This window comes from Peromyscus maniculatus, chromosome 21 (assembly GCF_049852395.1).
Source record: "Peromyscus maniculatus bairdii isolate BWxNUB_F1_BW_parent chromosome 21, HU_Pman_BW_mat_3.1, whole genome shotgun sequence".
In the NCBI taxonomy this organism is placed as follows: domain Eukaryota; kingdom Metazoa; phylum Chordata; class Mammalia; order Rodentia; family Cricetidae; genus Peromyscus; species Peromyscus maniculatus.
The window spans coordinates 58,200,952-58,223,888 of record NC_134872.1 but is presented as its reverse complement, the minus strand read 5'-3'; the positions used below and the strand labels follow the sequence as shown (position 1 = coordinate 58,223,888).

The 22,937-nt window shown below is 43.1% G+C and overlaps 1 protein-coding gene across 2 annotated transcripts; it reads left to right on the top strand.

The window, feature by feature from the left end:
- Positions 1-1,815: 1,815 nt before the first annotated feature.
- On the top strand, positions 1,816-21,839 carry LOC143269968 (glutathione S-transferase A6). 2 transcript variants are annotated; one of them, XM_076557917.1, is made up of 7 exons: positions 1,816-1,975; positions 7,837-7,944; positions 12,688-12,739; positions 13,779-13,911; positions 16,629-16,770; positions 17,524-17,655; positions 21,494-21,834. In XM_076557917.1, the coding sequence occupies exons 2-7, from the start codon at positions 7,858-7,860 to the stop codon at positions 21,614-21,616; spliced, it is 669 nt and encodes a 222-aa protein (XP_076414032.1). In that variant the 5' UTR covers positions 1,816-1,975; positions 7,837-7,857; the 3' UTR covers positions 21,617-21,834. The 2 variants fall into 2 exon arrangements, with proteins under 2 accessions (XP_076414032.1, XP_076414031.1); XM_076557916.1 differs by lacking the exons at positions 1,816-1,975; positions 7,837-7,944 and adding an exon at positions 11,731-11,870 and having other exon boundaries at positions 21,494-21,839.
- Positions 21,840-22,937: the final 1,098 nt, after the last annotated feature.

Below are 22,937 nucleotides of genomic sequence, written 5' to 3'. Positions count from 1 at the left end.
TGTGTGTGTGTGTGTTCCCATGAGCACATACACCAGGGTGGGCAGTACACATGCTCTTGATCTGGAAATGGGTAGAATATGAGTGTAAGGTACTCAAGTAGCTGGGCTAAGTCATCAGCAATCGTCTCTAGTGAGACAGTTTGTCACAATGTGTGCCTGGAAAGAAAACAGCAAGAAGAATTAATGTCTTTAGACTTTGTTTACTACAAATAATTTCTCAGCTGAGGACTAACTCCAACCTAGTAGGGAGAGACCATATTTAAATCATAGAATCCACCAGGCATCCCTCTATGGGACTGATTTCTCCAACAGACAAGTCTCTTCCAGGCCCCAGCCCAACTCTAGTTCAGCTCTATCTGTGTATCTATCCATCCATCTATATATGTATCTATCTGTGTATCTATGTATCCATGTATCTATCTATATCCATCTATATATGTATCCATCTATTTATGTATCTCTGTATCTACCTATACATCTATGTATCTATGTATCTATCTATCCATCCATCTATGTGTCCATCCATTTATATATCTATCCATGTATCTATCCATCCATGTATCCATCTATTTATGTATCTATGTATCTGTCTATCCATGTATCTATGTATCCATCTTCTTATGTATCTATATATCTATCATCTATTTATCCCTATCTATCCTAAAGCCTCTTGTTCTGCAGCCTCCAGGAACCCTTGTATCCCTCACTATTCTGTGGGACATGAATCCTCAGGGATGAATTTTTCTGGGACAGTGTGATTTCCTCCATGTGTCAGGAAATGCTGTCTACTGAAATGATAAAGTAAAAGTGAAAACAGATGCAGAATGATGAAAAATAAAACAGCAAAAACATTCTCTAAGGAGTTTTATACATGGGGTGAATTGCTTCACAAACAGGAAACTACCAATGATTTCTCCGTATCTGCACAAGCTGACTGTTCTGATGGAAGCTCCACCTTAGCCCCTGGCACCCTGATACCCAAAGAGTCTAGAATGTTCTGGTGGAAGCCCCATCTCTCTGTCCAGACCCTGTTCCTCAGAAAGTCCCGCCAAACACGGCTCCTCCCCCAGAGATGCTCAAGACCTCTCCCATAGGGTATTTAAGCTGCATCCCAGAAAACAGACACATGGTTTTTCAGTCTCTCTTCCCTGTCTCCTCTCTAGGGGGCCGAAAAATCATCCAGGAACCCTTCACCGATTAAACCGGGGCTTTTTCTAATTCAGTCTGATTTGGATCGCTGTGTAGACAGAGAGGCTTATCGGGGTGAAAAAACTTTTCACTGACAAAACTGCCCAGTTTCAGAATTACCAGATAGTCTATTTTGCCTTTTGAGCTGGATTCTGGCGTAGGACAAATAGGCCACCCTAATTTGTCCCATCCCTGCTTATCTTTCTCCTGAGAATGAGAGGCAGTTCTGCTAACTTCCTTTCTTACGGAAACCCTCAGATCTAGTTAATGTTGGTGGCTTACATGGGTTTCCAAACCAAAACCAGTGTTACTTGCAAATCCATCCCGCCCTGGAATAAAACCGCCTTTGTGCCTGTGACATCTTGGTTTTACAGTGCTAATTTCAGAGTGGAAATTTTGTATCTGCCTTTGTCCCTGCAGTCCATTCGCCCCACTGGGAAAAGTCTTTGACCCCAAACCCAGTCCCCACCCACAGGCAGAGTAAAACTATCTGAGATTTATCAGTACCATTTTGTCATCAACCTTGAAAAGCAAAATATTAACCCGGTGCTTTGCCGAGTTAGAATGACTTGGCACTTTTCCTTCTAATTGTCAGTGGAGACGACCCCCCCCACACACACTACCCCTGCTTCACCCCTACCCCCTGTCCAGCCCTGAACGGGGTGGGGGTGTGGCTTCTCCCCAACGGGACTCCTCCCCCTTCTCCCGGATGGAGTCAATCTGAGGACTAAACATTTGCACTTGCGGCTCTTTACTGCTGTGGAAGAAAAGAGAATTCTCCAGTAAGGTAAGGACTGGCAGGGTGGTTTTTCCTACAAGTTTGCATGCCCTGCCTTTTAGATGCTAAGAAAAGTCCTTTAACGTCGCCTCCTTAGCACATGAAGGAGAGTTTAATACTCACGCTGTGCTTTCTTGGGCGTGTGCCTAGAGAACGCAGCAGAACTCCCTCACCACCAACCCCCGAACCCCCTTTGTTTAACAACAGTTTTTCCAGAAATGTTAAAAAGAAGAATGTAGAAAATGAGGAAATGAGAGTTTAATGGCCCGAGCAATTGTATTATCTTTATTACCAGCCCTTTCTGTGACTTCCTTAACAAGATTGGCTAGAGGCACGGTGCACTGAATGAAGCCTGTTCTTACACTCACCACGTATTACTCTTACGCGCACCAGGGAGGCTGCGAGAAGAATCTGGGAAACTTAGTCTCTCAAAACACTTGCCAGTGTTTCGGACCCTCTAGTTGCTCTCCCGCAGGCACCAGGCCTCGTCTTCTTGCTTCTTACCCCTCTTTCAGCAGAGCTGCACCCCCTTTTCGCTCTCATAGAGGGGAGGGGTGAGGACCGTGCCTTCGGGAATGCTGGACCCCACCCCTTTTTTTTTTAAATTAGAAAATGTTTACTTAATTTATTCTTTGATAGTTGCGTACGCGTATATAACCCGGCCTGGTCACCCTCATCCATCCCTTCTCACTGTCCCCACGTTCCCACCCCTACATTCATGTCTTTTCGGTTTGGTTTGGTGACCCACTGGGTTTCAGCTGACTGCCCGACGTGGGTGGGCCTGGCCTGCACCAGCCTCTCCCCCATCTAGGACAATGTTGACAGACTTGGTCGTGGGCAGGCCGGGTGCTGGCAGTGCAGCTGCTGTGACTTCATGAGTGCCACAGCTCTCTGTCATGCTCAGAAGACAGTGATGCACTGCTCTCAGTTCTCTGGGGCTCCCCCCCCCCCATCGAAGGTTTCCAAGCATCGGAGAATTTCACCTAGGCGTGGGGTTTTCTATGGTGTGAGAGATGCTTTCAGTTTCATTTGGGGTGAGGTTTAAAAAAGACCAGAGCTCCTAGGGTTTAGGAGAATTTAAATAAAAAAAGTTTTGAACGCTTGTTGCTTTAATGGCTTAGGAAATTAGGGAGTTACATAGCCGTTTTCTCCAAACCCTAACCTATACCTTAATCTGCTTCTTCTAGTCTCATGATGAGAAAAGACAGAGCATAGCACCTCACAATAATCGCTGCCCTCTGCCTGTGCGTTTTTATTAGTTTTTAAAAGATTTATTGTATTTATTTGTGTGTGAGGGGTGTGTGTGTGTGACCGTGGGTGGGAGCCCAGAAGAAGGCTTTAGACTCCTCCAAGCTGGAGTGAGAGGTGTTTTGGGGGATACCTACCTGTCTCAATATGTGGGTGCTGGGATTCAAACTCTGGTCCTCTGCAAGAACTGCAAGTGCTCTGCTGAGCTGTCCCTCTAGACTTCCTTTCTTAGTTTTTAAAGAAAAATAACTGCCAGGAATTTAGAAAACCAGGGCAGAGGACTGGGTGGGTTGATAAAAAGAAGTGGGGTGCCCCCAACAATCTGAAAATATACCGCTGTAGTGTATATTCCCAGCCTGAAGTGTGGGCCTGCAGAGCAGAATCTAAATATAGATTTCATGTTGCTTTTCCATGAAATGTTCCATGTTCAAGTAAGCTACCTTAAGATCAAGCACAAAGTAGAAACTGGTTCTTCTCTTTAAAAAATCAAAACAAGCCCAAGCCGGGCAGTGGCACATGCCTTTAATCCCAGCACTCGAGAGGCAGAGCCAGGTGAATCTCTGTGAGTTCAAGGCCAGCCTGGGCTACCAAGTGAGTTCCAGGAAAGGTGCAAAGCTACATAGAGAAACCTTGTCTCAAAAAAAAAAAAAAAAAAAATCAAAACAAAGCAATGATTATTTATGAACAGTTACCTAGCTAGGCTGTAATCAATTGGCCGATTTATTGGCTAAGGCTGTAGTCAGTTCGCTTCCCACTGATGCTGCATTTCTGTTTCTTATGTTTTTAGATCACACTGTTGGAGTTGTCGAACCTTTGTAGTGGTTATTTTATTTTTTGGGTGTGTGTGTTTACCCACAATGTGTGTAAGTGCCGGCACCACACAGCTATGCTCAGAGGACAGACACCACACAGCTATGCTCAGAGGACCACTTTGGGGGGTTGGTTCTGTCCTCCACCACAGGATCTGAGTATGGACCCCTGCTCTCCAGGCTTGCAAGCCAAGCACTTTTTACCAGCTAAGCCATTTCATAGGCCTTTACTTTTATCCCTTCCTCCTCCCCCTTCCCCTCCTCCTCCTCCCCCTTCCCCTCCTCCTTCCCCTTCCCTTCCTCCTCCTCCCCCTTCCCCTCCTCTTCCTGATCCCTCTATATCAAGGAGTCCAAAGATGAGCAGAGTTTAAAGTCTCAAAAGAACAATAAAATGGAAACGTTTAGAATTTGGGGGTGGTAAAGCAAGAAGACCTAGATTTAGACAAGCTAAAGAGCAATGAATGCTCTTTTGAAATGACACATTCCCACACCAGCAGAGAATTTGCAAATTCCTTTTATTTTCTGAGTTTAATATTCCCTTCAGGTTTCCCAGCGAAAAAACATGCAAGTGAAAACAAAACAAAATAAAAATCCCAACCCACTATTTCTGCTAGGTAGAGAACTGTCAGTATGATTTATTTTAAAAAAAGATTTGCTTTATTTTTATTTATGTGAATGTGTGTGTGGGGGGGGGGGCGTGGAGGTGGATGGGTAGGGGGTGCTGATAGAGACAAGAAGAAGGTGCTGGATTCTCTGGCACCGGAGTTTTAGCTAGTTGATTACTGCCTTATGTGGGTGCTGAGAACTAAACTAAGGTGCCCTGTGCGAGCAGCGAGCACTCTCCATCGAGGAGCTGTCTGTCTAGCTCCTGGAGACTGCTGCTATTTGGATGATTGTGTTTAAACAGCGGAACAGCAGGTGTGGTGGTAGGACTGTTACTCTATCAGCCTGGTGGCCCTAGTTTACTGTTGAACTGCTTGGCTCTGTCCTCGGCATTCTTCCTGGCAAGGAAGCGCTGTAAGAAATGGCTGTGTCTTGAGCTAAGGAGCCAGGGGCTATTCCGGGCTGCAGAATAAACAATTCAGAACCTGACACACTACGATTCTATGCTGACTTCCTGGAAGCTCCCTTTTTGTGTGGGTCTGGGAGGGAAGTTACCTTTGCAGGCTATAAAAACTGAATAATAATAAGATAAGCAAGAAGAAACTAGTTGGAATGCCAGAACTAGCTTCAAATCTAGAGTTTCTCAGATCCCTTGCAGCTCAGTACATAGGGAGTCACTAGGGGAGACTAGCTACATGGAGCGGATGCTTACCTTTGACTGGGCATAGAACCCACCAGGCAGAGGCAGGATTACCTTGGAGTCACTGGCAACAGAAGAAAGAATGTGACAAATGTCTCATGTAGGAAAAATCTCAGATCCTCAGAGATACCTCGTAAAAAAAAACAAAAACAAAAAAACAATTATTTGGAGTTGCACAGGGCAAACCTAAATTCAGAGAACCATGGTGCCAGTAGGGGGAACATTGAAATATACGGAGAACATGGTGCTTATAACTACATGTATGTGTGTATGTCTATGTGTGGAAATATTCATGTGTGAGTGCAGGTGCCCATGGAGTACAGGAAAGGTTGCTGGATCCCTGGGAACTGGTGTTCCAAGCAGCTGTGGGCCACCTGATATGGGTGCTGGGAACCAAACTCTGGTCCCCGTAAGAACAGACCCATCTCTCAAGCTTTTCAATCAGGTGTATTAGACAATGGTGAGGGGCGTCGGTAATCTAAGGAAAAGAAGCCTGACCTCTGAGGGGTAAGAAAAGTGCGGGATGATGGTGGCCCCGCAGGCAGGATCCCACCTCCAGAAAAAGCTGGTGCTTCGTTTTCACAATGGCAGCCATCTTCCCAGCTCTGACTAGCTAAGGGGATGATGACTCCTGAATCGAAAACTACAGCCACTTCTGGGCACATTCTGTTCTCTCACATGTACACACGTCCGTGGTCAGGACTAGATTTAAACCTGATTAGTGCAGGAACCAGATCAGGTTGGCATGTCACTCTACCAGCCATCACCATTGTTTGACACGGCAAAAATGCTCCAAGGGGGCTTATGATGAAAATTGCGTGTGTGTGTGTGTGTGTGTGTGTGTGTGTGTGTGTGTGTGTGTGTGTTAGAGATCTAACAACCCAGCAATCTGAAACTGTGGCTTGCTTTTGTGTATGCACCACACATACATGGCTTGCCTGAGTCTGCCGCTGACTTGCCTGATCTTAATCTGAGGTGCTGTGGGAGTCTACGGGAGTCCAACTCCGACCTGTGAAGGGTTCATGGGGGGAGGAGTGAGGAATGAGGAAATGATAGATAGAAAGATAGAAATAGATGATAAGAAAGACAGAGACATGGGATAGCTTAGGGAGGGCCCTGGGTCAATACCCAGTCACCTGGAGGTTTATGTCAAAGGGCTTTTTATACAACGCCAAAGGAGAGGCAAAAGACTCCCCGCCCCTTTCAGGATCAAAGCTCAGGGTACAGCCAAATATAGACCCTTCAAAACACCTGGTAACCACACCTGTGGCCAAATCATCCCATTATTCAGTCCTGCTGGGTAAAGCAAGCCCAGATTCTCTAACCTTGAGTAATTTGGGCCCCTACAAGGTGCTTTCTGACTCCTCTCTCTATGCTGTTCTCTCTGGCAGCTTGGAACAGAGCCCGTGGTTCTCAGTCTGAAGGGCAGTGCCAGGGAGGTGCTGCTCCAGGCGCACAGTGGACAGTCTGAAGACATTGGGGTTGCCATAATTGAGAGTTGGGGGAGACTACAATATAATGCCAGAGGTTGCTTAGTAAATAACCTCCAATGATTGTCATAGACTCGTAGAACAAAGATTACCCTGCTCAGAACGTCAGTAGTGCAGGGGCACCTGGGAAAAGAACAAACTATGAATCTCATGGCTAGTACCAGGAAGGGTGATTCTTGAATCTCACCCTCAGCCACAGGTGCATTGCACAACATGAATAGAACCCAAAATGTTTGCCTTTAACATACATGCCACACTCCTGAGAGTTCCTATGATATGAAAACTCCTATGGTATTAAAAATGCTACTTAGAACGTATGGTGTACTTTCCAACTCACTAATCAATAATGACATGGAATTTGCAACTTATGTGAATGGGAAAATTTTAAGATTTCAGTGTCAAAGGAAGTGCATTTGAATGACAGGTTTTCCACATCATGGTATCTATAGAGATGCCAGTGTCCCTTATAACAGTTGAAAGAGGATTAAAATGAGACACTGCCCATTACTCACTAGGCACTAAATAAACTGGTCATGTTCCTTTCAATATAAAAGTATTGCAGCAACTACTCTTTTCCTAGATTGTGAAATAAAACTCATTATAGACGTGGGACATGGGGTTGTAGTAGAAAAAGAATCCCCTTCTGCAGTGGGGAGAATTAGCCAAAGTGAAGCTGAGCCAGGACCTTCTGAGCAAAGCACCATAGGAGCCACAGAGCTAGGGAGGGACTTTGCTCTGGCCCCTTCCCTTGTCAGTGATGTCTGCATTTTAAGGTTTGCCAGGAACCCAGGCCCTCCTCCACTGTAGGGTCAGGCTGCTCTGTTTATGTCCTCAAACTACCCATGGTGTGGTTTGATGCAATGTGGATCAAGAAAGTCTGACAAGGATTGCTAGCAGCCTTGACGAGAAGAGACAGATAGTTCTTCTGTACTATTGTATTATTAACCATAATCCTAAGGTGCATTTAGCTTCTGTTCCATTCTTTTCTTCTTCTTCTTTTTTTTTTTCTTTAATACTTAGTGAACCCGAGGAGCTGTAACAATGGCGGGAAAGCCCTTATTTCATTATGATGAGGCCCGGGGCCGAATGGAGTCTGTCCGCTGGCTCTTGGCTGCAGCTGGAGTAGAGGTAAGTTTCGAGATGGTCCATCTTCAGATGCACCTAAAACAGACTGTGTCCACTGAGTCCCTCACATCAGTCAGGAGGTGTTTCCTATTGCATGACCTCTAAGGAATTGTGACCTCTGAGGAATTGTGCCCTAGGATTAAGGCATACCTTTAATCCCAAAAGTTGAGGCAGGAGGATCGCAAGTTCAGGGGTAGGCTATGCTATAGAATGTGACACTATTGAATAAAAACAGACTTATACCTTACATTAAGATTATCAGTTTTAAATATATATATATATGTATATAAATATATATATATGTATATGTATATATATATATATATAGCTATGACATAATAAATAGGTGAAATTGTTTTCTTATCACAGCACAGACAGTAACAACTTCAAGGCATTAGTCACAACATGTGCATCACATTTGGATGGAGACTTAGAGTGTGAAGAATAAATAACTCCAACTATATAGAAGTTCGCTGAGTTGTATGGTCTTTGCGTCTGGTTAATTTGGGCATGTGATTTTCTTTTATTTATAATTATTTTATAATTTATAATTAATACAAATTAAAATAAGCAAGAAATAGTTCATGACACTTATTTAAGAATTAGAGCTATGTATATTGGATATATGGTAACACTAATGAATTATTACTGTTTTAGATGTGATCATGTCTTGGTGGGAGGTTTCTCCCCTGACAGAATTCTTACAGTGTAGAATATATAACATTTTAGCAAATGAAAGTAGAGTGGAAATACAAACCGCAGTTGAGAGGCAGTCAGGAGTGGACAGCAACAGGTTGCTTGTTCAGGGTGGGGCGGACACTGTAGACATTATTGTCTTGAGCACAGAGTAAGTGCCAGGTTCTTTTGAGTCCCGAGGATACCCAGGGAGGAAGACAGTTAGTTGGCCCTGCCCTCAGCATCCTACACATGTGTGGGAATACAAAGAGGGGGAAAAAAGGTGGCCCACTGTTGTTCCTGAAAGGGTCTTGTTTTATAGCTCACTCACTGTGTAGCTTGGGCTGCCCTCAAATTCCAGCAATTTCCCGACACATCACCACATACGGCTTCAAAGAAGAGATTTAAATGAATAGGGAAGCATCTAGAACACTCAAGCATTTCACTAATGTTCAAGAGAAGCTGGTACTTTTCTGTATGACCCTGTTGGGTGCTGCCCTCTAGAGGCATCCTTGGGTAAAATACGTCTCAGTAAGATGCCTGTGATCTGGGAAGGATTTACTTGAGTGGAAATCACAGACTCAGGAGATTTTTGCCCTTGGATAGAAGCTGGGAAGAATGGATAAGGGTTGAGACAGGGTCCTGGGAGGGGACTTGCAGTGCTCTCCCAGCCTCCTGGCGCGGTGTTTACGTGACCCTGAAGGTTGCACTTCACCCTTGCTCCTGACGTGCATGGGGCTTTGACTTCATCCCTCCCAGGTACAAAGAGAGCAGCCCACAGATACTAATGGGCGCCTTTCTTCCTTGTGTTCTTTCAAAACGAAATCTTCTTGCTAGTCATGCAGATGTCCACCTGCGGCTCAGCCTCTGCAGGAATGCGTTCTTAACAGAAGGGTGAAGTAGAAGCAATGAACTCAGTATCAAGGCCTCCTCCTGTCCACCCCAGGGAGACTGAAGAGGGAGCTGAGCACAGGCTATCTCGGACCCTTGCTCAGACCTTCTGGGTCTTCTGTGCCCAAAGACTGATTATGTCAGACCCATCCATCCCACCGTTCTCACCATAACCAACAAACTCACCATCCCTATCCGAGCTTGGTGAGCCTCTTCCGATGACTGCTCATCCATCCCCTTTGTCCCCGTGTGTTTCCTGAATGGATGCTTGGCTAATTGGTGGCATTCAACACCTCACTGTCTGTCATCTAATGCAGTGTGACAGTGTATACGTCTATAATCCAGCATTCCAACCAAGCAGCAAGAGATGAAAATATTCCTGCCCATCACTACTTAGAACTATAGTAAATCACAGTCTATGCAACCAGAGTTAGTACTTATTGTCCAATGTGATGTGGGCAAGGCCTACACTGTGTACTTTGAAAACTCTGCCCAGCTGGGTGCAGTGGCATGTGCTTATGACCCCAGCTACTCAGAAGGTTGAAGGAGGAGGAGAATTTCTTGAGTCTAGCATATGCAACATAGTAAGAACTTGTCTCACATTAAAAAAAAATCACTAGATGAATAGAAAACCCTCTCCTTATTACAAATGAGGAAACAAATGCTGTGAGATCTTCAATGATGGTGCTCAGGCCACACAGCTATTTTTTAGTTACAGCCTAGATCATAAATCATATAAGCATCAAAATACAGAAAAAATCATGATTGTTTCTAATGACTTTATTTTTATAAATTCTATCAAGTCAAATATAATTATATATTTGATATATGATATAAATACAAAATGATATAAAAGCTGATTTGAGGTTTTTATTTTCTGTGTATGGATGTTTTGCTTGCATGTATGTTTGAAACACAAACATGGCTGTTGCCAGAAGAGGCCAGATCAGATGCCATGATCTGAGGCCAGAAGAGGGTATCAGATTCCCTGGAAGTAGAGTTATAGATGATTGTTAACCATCATGTGGGTGCTATGAATTGAACCTGGATTATTTGGAAGAGCAGCAAATGTTCTTTACCACTGAGGCATCTCCCTGGTTCCTAAATTGAGGGTTGTTGTGCTAGTTTTGCAGCATATCTCAGGCTGGCCATGACCTTGTCATCCTCCTGCCTCAATTCCAGAATGCGGCCATTGCATAGGCATGTGCCACCCATGTCTGGCCAAATTGATTGCTACATTTGTAGCAAGTACTGGCAACTCCTCAGGGCATCAGATCAGTCTCTGGCAGCCCTGTCATGGGCTGTCTTTGTGACCAAAGTGATTGCTCTTGGATAAGCTTGATTTCTAGAGGCAGATGAAGAGCAGAGTAGATGGTCACCAATATTCAGTTGCTTTAAATGAAAAGATAGTGTGAGGAAATAGCAAGACATTCATTAGAATTCTGACACATCATCCTTCTGGACACACACACACACACCCTGAATATTTCTAAGTGGTTTGAATGGCTTAGTGAATTATTTCCCATAACAAAATGAGATCATATAACTGTATGTATAGATTAGAATAATGAGAGTGAGATTTAACAATGACTTCAAGGTCAGATAAATACACAAAAATGAAGTGTTATAATGAACCTGTGCAATCATGACAACCCAAATTTTTTATTTAATATTTTTTAACATGTTATTTTGTTCATGTGTGTGCATATATGTACTATGGATGCATAGGTACAGGCTGGAAGCTAACTTGTGGGTGTTTGTTATTCCTCTACCTCGTGAGCCACAAATATCAATCTTGGGTTGTCAGACATGGCAACAAATGCCTTTACCAGCCCAGCCATCTTGTCAACCTTGGTTAAATATTGTGTGAAAACATGTATCCAACCATACAAGATCATGAAAGTCATGATCCTTTTACTGTTTTACTATGAGTATTATGAACCTTAAAATGAGAATTCTACCATGAAGTTCCATATATTCCAGAAGAGGAAATCTACTTAAGCATATCATATGTAAATTATAAACTAGGTTTTATAAAGACTATTCTGGTTTGGTTTCTGTTGCTATGATAAAACAATGACTGGGTGCTGGAGTGATAGCCTAGATTTGATTTCTTTTTTTAAAGATTTATTTATTTATGTATACAGTCTGCACATAGTATTCTGTCTGCACATAGGCCTGCAGGCCAGCAGAGGGCACCAGAACTCACTACAGATGATTATGAGATGGCGTATGGTTGCTGGGAATTGAACTCAGGACCTCTGGAAGAACAGGCAGTGCTCTTAACGACTGAGACATCTCTCCAACACTATATCTGTATCTTCAGTCCTAGAGGATCTGATGCCCTCTTCTGGCCTTTGAAGGCACAAGCATGCAAGGGAAACACAGACATACATATATTCAGGCAAAACAGCTATATCCATGAATTTTTTTTTTTTTTACATAAAAATAAAACACTGGCCAAAACCTGTTTTGGATGAAAAGGATTATTTGGCTTACATGTTAAAGCCAGTCATTGAAGGAAGCTGAGGCAGGAACTCAGGCAGAGACCATGGAAGATTGCTGTTGCACTGGCTTGCTCTCCTGGCTTGCACTAGCTAGCTTCCTTTGGTAGTCCAGGCCCACCTGCCCAGGGATAGCACTGCCCATGGTGGGCTGGGCTACATCTATTAGCAATGAAGAAAATGCCTTACAGACATGTCCATGGACCAATCTGATTAATGACATGCCCCAGTTGAGACTCCCTCAGGTAACTCTGGGCTGTGTCAAGTTGACTAGGACAGAGACTGTTGATCCATGTCATCATATCTTGTGCCGCAGACCCAGTGATCTTACTTGGAGATGCAGACTCCTGCTATCTTACAGCTTCACCATGAGAAGACCTTTGCAGGTGTTCCCTTATTGTGAAATCCCTCCCAGATTGTGAAGTTGCCATAGTTCTTGGTGGGGAGCAGGGTGGAAGGGAAAGGGACCTTCAGGATGAGCAGCTACATGCCATGAGTTGTGCTCTCTTGACCGGTCAGACATGCATCCAAACAGCTGTAAGCAGGTTGTTCCATACACTGCCAACCCCAAAGTGCTCCCTCACTCACATTATGTATGGAAGAGAATGTATTCAAGTGAAGAAGCCTGCAAGACTAAAGAAAAACTAACAACTCCTTTGCTGTTTCTGCTTTCTAGTATGAAGAGAAATTTATACACACCAACGAGGACTTGGAGAAGTTAAGAAGTGGTAAGCTCAAGTACCTGAAGACCACAGACGGGGGTGTCTTCCAAATGGGTTAGACCCCAGGTCATGAGGGTGTGTTTATAGGGTGGTTCCCAGGGATGCCAGAGAAGAGTAGGATGCCAGTAGAAAAAACATAAATGAGGAGGGTTCTTTGTGCAGATTTGAGGCTTACTTAATATTAAAAAGGGCTAGGCCTCTGAGTATTTGCTAATGAAACATCCCCGAGTGCCTTCCCTGGCTTTCCCCTTTTTTCTCCACTTTTTTTGAGATACAGAGCATTCAGGGTCACATGCTGCTCACTTCCTGCAGTATGGCAGAGAAAAGAAGCAAGTCCAGTGCTCACCTTGAGTTCTTCAGTCTGGTAGCTTGACCTCGACTCCCTGCTGGTCCTTATAGTGAGATGGTCCTAAAGTATTGGAGGTTCAGACTAGAGTGTGAGGAGATGAAGAAACAGGAATGGATGGCAGACATGGGGCTAGGGATTCATGCCTTCCTTGGACCACTGCCTCCTGCTATGATTAGAAGAGCACACAAAGATCCTGACATAGGCCAGGCAGTGGTGGCGCACGCCTTTAATCCCAGCACTCGGGAGGCAGAGCCAGGTGGTTCTCTGTGAGTTCAAGGCTAGCCTGGACTACAGAGCAAGATCCAGGACAGGCATCAAAACTATACAGAGAAACTCTGTCTAAAAAAAAAAAAAAAGATCCTGACATAGAAATTGTTCACCTTGTTGCATTCTCTCCCACTTTCCTAAGAATAGCTATGAGCAGAAGTCAACATGAAGAAATAGAAATTCCCTGGCATGTGTCTGGATGGGTAACAGAGACAGAAATGAATTAGCAATCTACTGACCAAGGGCTGGGGAGGGAGGAACTATTAGACACTTAAAAAATACTAACTGTTTTTAATTAGAAACATTAAGTTACCAGGCTATAATGTGTTTCCTCTTGTATTTTAGTCTTTTGATGGCTTTTATTCTGAAAACATATGTATAACCCACAGCATTAAAAAAATCTCTATTTTTGTTTTCCTTTTTCAAAAGATGGAGTTTTGATGTTCCAGCAAGTGCCCATGGTGGAGGTGGACGGAATGAAGCTGGTGCAGATCAGGGCCATTCTCAACTATTTTTCCAGCAAATACAACCTCTATGGGAAGGACATGAAGGAGAGAGCCCTGTACAGTATATTTCTATTTCAGTGTCAAGGAATATCATGAGAAGGATCTAAGTCTTTCATTGAATGATCAGATCTATGGCAGGGGGTCATGGCCACCAGTAGGCTTGCCTTGGTATTTATATTGGATTGAAGTATAGCAGAGTCCTCTGGAGATGAGGGATGAGTAATGGTAGGGTGGATCCTGGTGACTGTAACAATAACCAGGGATGTTCTCAGACACAACACAGCGATAGAGGCTAGACAGCTCTCATCAGATTTGAATTTGGGAGAACATTGGAACCATTATTCCAGGTGCTCAGGCTTTTCTGAAGCTGGATGCTCAGAAGATGAAGTCTAGAGATGAAGGATTGACAATGTAAGGATTTCATCTGCCAATTTCCAGGAATGATCATGGTCAGGACCAGGAAATTAAGCTACCAGCTAATTACATGGACTAGTCCAGTGTTCAAGGGTAATAGAATCAAAATGCCCAAGATCCTGGAGTCATCTGGCTCGTGTCATGTAGAACTACAGCAGCTGGATTGAGTCGGTGCCACCAACCCTGGCAGCTTGCCCCCCAGTTGTGGTAGAACTGCTTCATTGACATTTAGCCAACTATGGTGGCAGGGGACGTGGCTCAGTCAGTAAAGTCCTTCCTGTCCAAGAGCACACATTGAAGGTGCGACATCCAGCACCCACATAAAGGCACGGTGCCACAGTGTGCTTCAGTAACCCCAGTGCTGGGAGGCAGGAACCGGTGGATCCCACGTGCTTGCAGCCGGTCTAGTAGGAAAATCTGAGCTCCAAGTTTATCTGAGAGCATGTCTCATGACGGGGGAGGCAATAGAGAAAAACACCTGGCATTGACCGCTGGCCTCCAAGTGCACATACATTCATGACAGTGTGCACATAAACACATACATGTGCACGCACGCATGCGCGCACACACACACACACACGCCAATTTATTTCAAAAGAAAGTAAAATCTGTTATGAAATGTTGGCAGTTCCTCTAACAGTTAAATACAGTATTATTGATGACCAATCACTTCCTCAGTCTGGTGTATATCCAAGAAAAACAAAAATATGCCCTCTTCTGTTCTTGGACAGAAAGGCTCATAGAAGCTTTCAAACTATGGAAGAAATCAGAAAAATATGTAACTAGATGCACTTGACATCCTTCCCTACATAACAGACCAAATTAAGATAAAAGCCAGCAGCTGTATCACTGGAAATATTTAGTTGGTGAACCTGAGCACTGAAGTGCCCACTAGACATTTCAAAGCCAATGCTGTCCATCCAACTAACACTTAGGATTCATGACCAGCAGAAAGTCTTTGATTATAGAATCTACTCTTCAGTAAAAGTGGTAGCTTCTTCTACCTTCACATTCTGAGTGTTCTGAAATGAGACAGGAAGGACTGTGGAAGCCTGTAAATGCAATAATTACTTGAGCCTTTGCATATCTTAGCAAAGATGAAAATCTCATCCTGAGAAGCTCAAAGGAACCCAGATAAGATCACAAAACAGATCCCTGAGGCATATTGCAACCAATCTGTCAGAAGGGAAAGAGCATGGAAACAGACCCACAACAGTACATGTGAAGGACATCACTAGACTAACTGGAATAAAACCCAGTGAGTTCATCACCAGAGGACTGGTCCCACTGCACATGGGTCATAGACTAGAAGGCCAAGGATGGTGGTAGTAGCTTCCGCTAGTAAAGCAGAGACAAGTACAAAAGGTAAAAGTAGAGCAGAGCCACAAAAGAGAGAAGAGAGAATCAATTCCCGCCTATATAGGAAATCATCCAAACACAACTGAACACAGATGGAAGGAAATACAAGAGCATGCAGCACAACCAGGAAAAATGAACAGAACTACGAGGGTGTGTCCACATCTTGGTCTTGAATGTGAATGGATTAAATTTACCATTTAAAAATATAGTATACGAGGAACCCCCAAAAGCACAAAACTGGAGGGATTACAGTACCTGACCTCAAAATGTACCACACATTGATGGCATCCAACCTAGTGTGGGGCTGGCATAAATCCAGACACACAGTGCCCTGGAATGGAATTGAGAGCCCAGGAGCAAATGCATGTATATCTACTCAACTGCTCTGCAGCAGACACACACACCTATACTGCAGTCATGGGTATCTACGTGCATAGGAATGAAACATGTCACGTTAGACCACTCTGTTACAGTTTACAGAAAATAAAATGAATTAAAGTCATATGTGCAAAACTAGAAACTAACGCCACTGAGAGAACTTGTAACATTAAAAGGTCATGGACTGAGGCAGCAAAGGAAGCAGAAGCATCTGAGATATTACAGCGCTTTGTGAGCTCTCAACCATTTTTACTCCTGATACCCACACCCCATTTGTTCAGAGAGCAAGCGAAAGCAGAAGAGGCATCCTATTTGCTGTACCCATAGGAAATGCCTGAGTGCTTCCAGGTTCTCTCCTGGCAGTGACACTAGACAAGTCACCAGTGCCCCCAGCTGTATTTGGCCACACATACAACCGAGGTTTTGACCCACGCGTTCCTTTTAGATTTCTCTAAGGAACCAATGTTCATTGTAAAAGTCCTAGCTACGACTGTCTGACAGAACAGGAGGAAGGGGCGGGAGGTGGGAGTGGTACCTGCTGATGCTCTGTCCTCTGAGGTTTTCAAACTGAAAAATGTCGGGCCGGACAGGTTCGGCAGCTGTGTTTGTTTTTGTCTTTCAGGATTGATATGTATTCGGAAGGTTTGGCAGATTTGAATGAGATGTTTATTCTCTACCCATTTGACCCACCTGGGGTCAAAGAAGCAAACATCGCCCTGATGAAAGAGAAAGCGACCAACCGTTACTTTCCTGCCTTTGAAAAGGTTTGCAGAAGCTGTTTGGACTTCAAGATCCATAATAACGTGTGTGGGTGTGGTGCCATGTACCTGTTATCCCAGCACTCAGGAGGCTGAGACAGGAAGACTCAGGCTGGGGCTGCTGAATAGCATGCTTTAAAGGGGTGGCATATCAGGGCGCTATTAAAAAGGAGTTTATACCAATGGTTCTCAACCTTCCTAATGCTTGGACCCTTTAATACAGTTCCTCATTTTGTGGTGACCCCCAACCATAAATTTATTTCCGTTGCTGCTTCATTTTGCTACTGTTATGAATCATAATGTAAATATCTAATATGTGACCCTACAGGGGTCATGACCCACAGGTTAAGAACCACTGGTTTAGAACTTGTCTTAGTACTAGAGTGTGGCTTAGCTATTTGCTACACCCAAAATGCCATACACTGTGAGTTGTGCAAGCATTGTTAATTTGTAACAATTCTGGAGACTGGAACGGAGATCAAAGTGCTGGCAGATGCAGTTATTGATGAAGGCCTGATGTCTGTCTCCTGGTTAGCTGGCTTCTAGAAGTGTCTTCACAGAGCCAGTGGGTTAAGGAACCCTCCACATCCTTTTATAAGGGCATTTATAATTTCAGGGTCTCCTACTCATTTACTAATTTGAACCCCGGAGCCCCAGTCCACTAACAGAATGATGCTGATTGTTAGGGTCTCAACAGAAAGAAGCAGGGGCCCCAGCCTGTCTCTGTGTGTTCAGGATGTGGTCCCTTGAATTCTCCAGGTGTTAAAGAGCCATGGACAAGACTACCTCGTTGGCAACAAGCTGAGCAAGGCTGATATTCACCTGGTTGAAATGATCTACAACATGGAAGAGCTGGATGCCAACATTATAGCCAACTTCCCTCTGCTTCAGGTGAGCTATCTCACACTTCCCCATCAGGGATCTAATGTCTGAGCTTGGGCTGATAATATTTCATCTTCAGCCTTCTTCTGGCCTGCTAAATGAACGTCTAGGCATTTGTTCTAAGGCTTTACAATAATCTTGTTCTGAAAGAAAACCAGTTGGGTGGTACATAAGAAGGACCCAGCATCTCGGCCCCATGCATCCTCTTATCCCATTGACATCTCTCTCCTTGCTCTCTGGTATGCTCAGCATCTTAGGTGAAACTTTGTCTTTGCAGAGTCCATTGGAGCTGACCTCTCTCCATTTGATCTCATACCCTCAGCTTTCACCCCTACTGTCAGACATCAATTTCTCTCTTGTATACACACACACACACACACACACACACACACACACACACACACACACACTTCCATCAAAAACTATCTTTATCTCAGTGTAAAAGTTGATTATGATCGACACTTGATTGGCTATAATATTTATGTTCTTTTTTTCCCAAAGAAATGGGTTCCATTAGGACCGCCCCTACTACCCAGTCCATCCCCTCTCCTCCTCCGACTAGACCCTTTCCTCTCCTGAAATGGTTCCACTTTTTGCTTTCATTAATATGTGTTCCGGTGCTCTCATTTGTCCCCCCTTCCTTTTAAGCCTCCCCCCATAAGGCCTTTTCTACAGTCATTCCTCACATATATAATACACTTAATTACACATTTAAATCTAGCTTGTGCATGTGGGTGAAACGTTCTTTTGTCGTCTTCAGTCTAGTTTATTTGCTTAACATAATGATTTCCAGTTCCATTCATTCTCCTACAAATGTCATTATTTCATCCCTGAGGGGTGAACAAAACTCCACTGGGTTACTGTCCTACATTGTTGTATTACTTTTATTGATTGGTATATATTGAGCCAGCTTTGCATCCCCAGAAACAGTATCTGATCTTAATGTGTCCTTAAATTAGATTTTTCATTGACATTAAAGAAATACAATTATAGAACATTTCTTTTTTTTCACTAATACTTTCCTAGAGGACATAATTAACCTCGTTAGCACCCCCAACCCCACACTCCGCACAAAGAGTTAGTGTACTTGAATGCTGTGAAGTAGATAAGAACAATTTTAAGGATTGGAACCTGAGTGGCAAAGAACACTTTCTATTTAAATTATAAAAATGTTTAAGTATAAAAGGAAGGAAGGAAGGAAGGAAGGAAGGGAGGGAGGGAGGGAGGGAGGGAGGGAGGGAGGGAGGGAGGAAGGAAGGAAGGAAGGGCAATCAAATAGACAATGGTGGTTTCAGATTGAAAAGATCGTTCACATTTCATGTCATACATTTTGTCTTAGTTAAACTAGAAAAATAGAAACAAAATTACTATCATGCAAAATATTCACCACAGCATGCTATATGCACCCATTCCAATCCTCTGTTCACCCCTTAACTCTTCCAACTCAATTACTTCCCAGGCCGTTGGGCCTGCCAGTGATATATAGATATTCAGTATATAGACATAGAGCATAAAGATATTCTCTTTGATCCAGTCTTTGTTATGTCTGTACATTGGCTCAGTAGACAAACAGCTGTGATTTTGTCAGACTATCAATAAAACCAAACAATTGACTGATATCATATGTGTGGATGGACTCTTAGGATTCAATCCCTGCAGATGTTCTTCATACATTTAACAAACAACTCTCATGTACTCATTCACAGACTCATAGTCAATGTAGGTCCTGCCATCTGGCCTCTTGGTAGGCTGGACCAGCAGAAGGGTGTGAGACATCACTACACAAACAATGCTTTGTTGAAGCCGCCATCAACTTATTGACTTTTTTTAAAGATTTATTTATTTATTATGTATACAGTGTTCTGTCTGCGTGCCAGATCTCATTACAGATGGTTGTGAGCCACCATGTGGTTGCTGGGAATTGAACTCAGGACCTTTGGAAGAGCAGCCAGTGCTCTTAACCGCTGAGCCATCTCTCCAGCCCTTATTGACATTTTTTATGTCTGTGTTTATTAAGAAACTATACTGTAGGGAATGTGGATAGTTTATTTGCTTGTTTGGTTTTTGGTGTTGTCCTTAATCTGGTTTTGATATAAGTATGGAAGTCTAAATGAGAATATCCCCCATAGGCTCAGATATCTGAACAAGTGGTTCCCAGTTGGTGACACTATTTGGGGAGGTTTAAGAGGTGTGGCCTTGCTGGAGGAAGTACATCACTGGGGAGTGGCCTTTGGGCATTTATAGTGCCACTCTACATCCAATTCCCTCTCTCTGCTTCATTCTTGGGGTGGGAGATGTGAGCGCTCAGCTTCCTGTTTCTACCTACCACCATGCCTGCCGCCTGGTGTGTGCCTCCCTCCATGATAGACTCCTATGGTTCCAGAACCGTAGGCCCAAATAAACTCTTTCCCTCTATAAGTTGTTTTGATCATGGTGTTTTATCATAGCAACAGAAGAGTGCCCACTACAGAAGTGTAATAGTGACTGGATGTATAGCATCAGTATTGTAATGTTTCTTGCCTTCTGTTTCTTGAATCATTTTGAAAAGCATTAGTGTTAGGTCATCTTTAAAGGTTTGGTAGAATTCATCGGTGGCCTTCCTACAGTCCTGGGATTGCTTTTTTGGGAGATTCTGAATTATTGTGTATTATTTAAGTGGTTTACATTTTCTGATTTGATTTTGGCACACAATATGTCTAGTTATTTCTCTGTTATTTCCTATATTTTCCAAATCTTTGGAATATATTTGCAAAATATTCCTAATGATCTTTGCAATTTCATTAGAACCCATTAGTTATCCCTGTTTTCATCTCTAATGCTGTTGTTGATTTGGGTCTTCTCTTTTTCTTTTTGTTAGCTTTCAGAAGTTTTCAATTGTGTGTTTTGTTTTTTTCAATCAACTCTCTACTTGATAAAGTCTATGTATTGCTTATTTATTTTGTTGTTCTTAGATGGGATTTCAAATACCTCAGACTAGCTCATACTCACTATGTAGCTAGGGATAAGCTTCAGACCCTCCTACCACCCTCTTTGAAGTGCTGGGATTACAGGTATGTGCTGGAAGCTTTCCTCTGAAAGCTGCCTTGGCTGTACCACAAAGGTTCTGTTAAGTTGTGCTTTCATTTGCCTTTGAGCCTAGATATTTAGCAGTTTCCTCCCTGTTATCTTTGATGACACTCTTCATTCAAGATTGTATCCTTCATGGGGCTGGAGAGATGGCTCAGTGGTTAAGAGCACTGACTGCTCTCACAGAGATCCTGAGTTCAATTCCCATCAACCACATTGGGGCTCACAACCATCTCTAGGAGTATCTGAAGCCCTCTTCTGACATAAACGTGTACATGCAGATAGAGCACTCATACATAAAATAAATAAATCTTTTTAAAAAAATCTCAAAAATGATTATATTATTCAGTCCCCAAATATTTGTTTACTTTCTTCAATTTCTCCTGTGAAATTACCATATCATATGATATAATAAGCTACTTTGGTTTTTTTAATTTGTGAATATTTGCTCAGTTTTTCCTATCCTCGGGTCCAGCTTGGCTTTCCCATACTCCTCTGAGTTCATATATGACAGGCTGGTTTTCTTCAGAGTTATGAACTGATGAGGGTAGGGTGTAAGGAAGAATATAAAGGAGATTATAACAGTAAAGTCTTAACAAATCTTCATGCAAAGTGCTAGCAGGCTGTTTTCTGCCTCCTCATTTTTTCCGTGTCATTGTCTCTCTGTAGCTGTCACACTCAAGCTGCTGGAGGAACTCAGATTTCCTAGGCTGCACTGCAAGCTGCCTTTGTCTTTGGCATCCTTCGGAAGGCTATGGATTTTCTTTCTTTTTTACTGCAGGCTCTGAAAACCCGAATCAGTGACATGCCCACCATAAAGAAGTTTCTGCAGCCTGGCAGCCAGAGGCAGCCTCCTGTTGATGAGAAAAGCATACAGAAGACAAGGAAGATTTTCAAGTTTTAAGGAAGTGACATGGACCCAGCACTACACCTCCATGTCGATCCTGAGAACTGTCATGACAGTGAGCTTTCTCACTTATGCTATCAATGAATTAACGGGCTCCCATGGCATAGCTTAGTGTAAACTCTTTTATTAGGATATGCTGTGAGATGTTTTCTAATTTCCTGACTTAACTCTTTCCTGTAATAAAAAGTTTAATAAAAAATGAAGATTGTGTGGTTTGTTTTATAGTCCTAGCATCTTTTATCTCATCTATCAGAGTCAAGCTTAGAAATTTCACTTGATATTCTTTTTATTTATTTACTTACTTACTTACCTACTTATTATGTGTACAGTATTGTGCTTGCATGCATGCCCTCAGTCCAGAAGACGGCACCAGATCCCATTATAGATGGTTGTGAGCCACTATGTGGTTTCCTGGGAATTGAACTCAGGACCTCTGGAAGAAGAGCCAGTGCTCTTAACCTCTGAGCCATCTCTCCAGGCACTTCACTCTATGTTCTTAGGTTTACAAAATCATGGCTGTAATTTTGGAGTAGTACCCCAAGTAACACTTTTTTTTTCTTCTTAAAAACATTTTTATTTTGGTTTTGTTTATTTATTCATTTGTTTTGAGACAGTATCTCACTTTGTAACCTTTGCAGTACTGGAACTCGCTATGTAGACCAGGCTGGCCTCAAACTCACAAAGAACTGCCTATCTCTGCCTCCAGAGTGCTGGGATTAAAGGTATGTGCCACAGTACCTGGCTGGGAAAACTTATTTTTAATAATAAAAATTTTAATTTTCATTAGCTATTTCTCTGTAAATACTTCAGTTTATTTAGTGATCTAAGGTGACTGGAGTTTGGTTTTATTTGTATGTTTGTTTATAATTTATTTATTTGATTTAGGTGTGTTGTGTGTTTACCTACATGTATGTATATGTACCATGTGTGTGCCTGGTACTCAGAGGTCAGAAAAGGGTGCTGATATCAGATACCCTGGAATTAGAGTTACAGTGCTGGGAACTTTATTCCAGTCCTCTGCAAGAGCAGCAAGTGCTCTTAACTGTTGAGCCGTTTCTCCATCCCTAATGCTTAGTTTTAATTATTAAGTCAACACAATCTAGATTCTCCTGCAAGGGAGTCCTAAGAGACTGTCTAAATCAAGTTGGCCAATGGGCATGTCTGTGTAGATTTGTCTTGCCTATGTTAATTGTTGTGGAAACACCCAGCCCACCATGGTGGCACCATAATCTGGGTTTAGGTTCTGGAGTGTATTTAAGAGTGGAGAGGATGAGGTGAGTAGTGTACAGAGGAGGATTCTTCCTCTCTGCTCTTGACT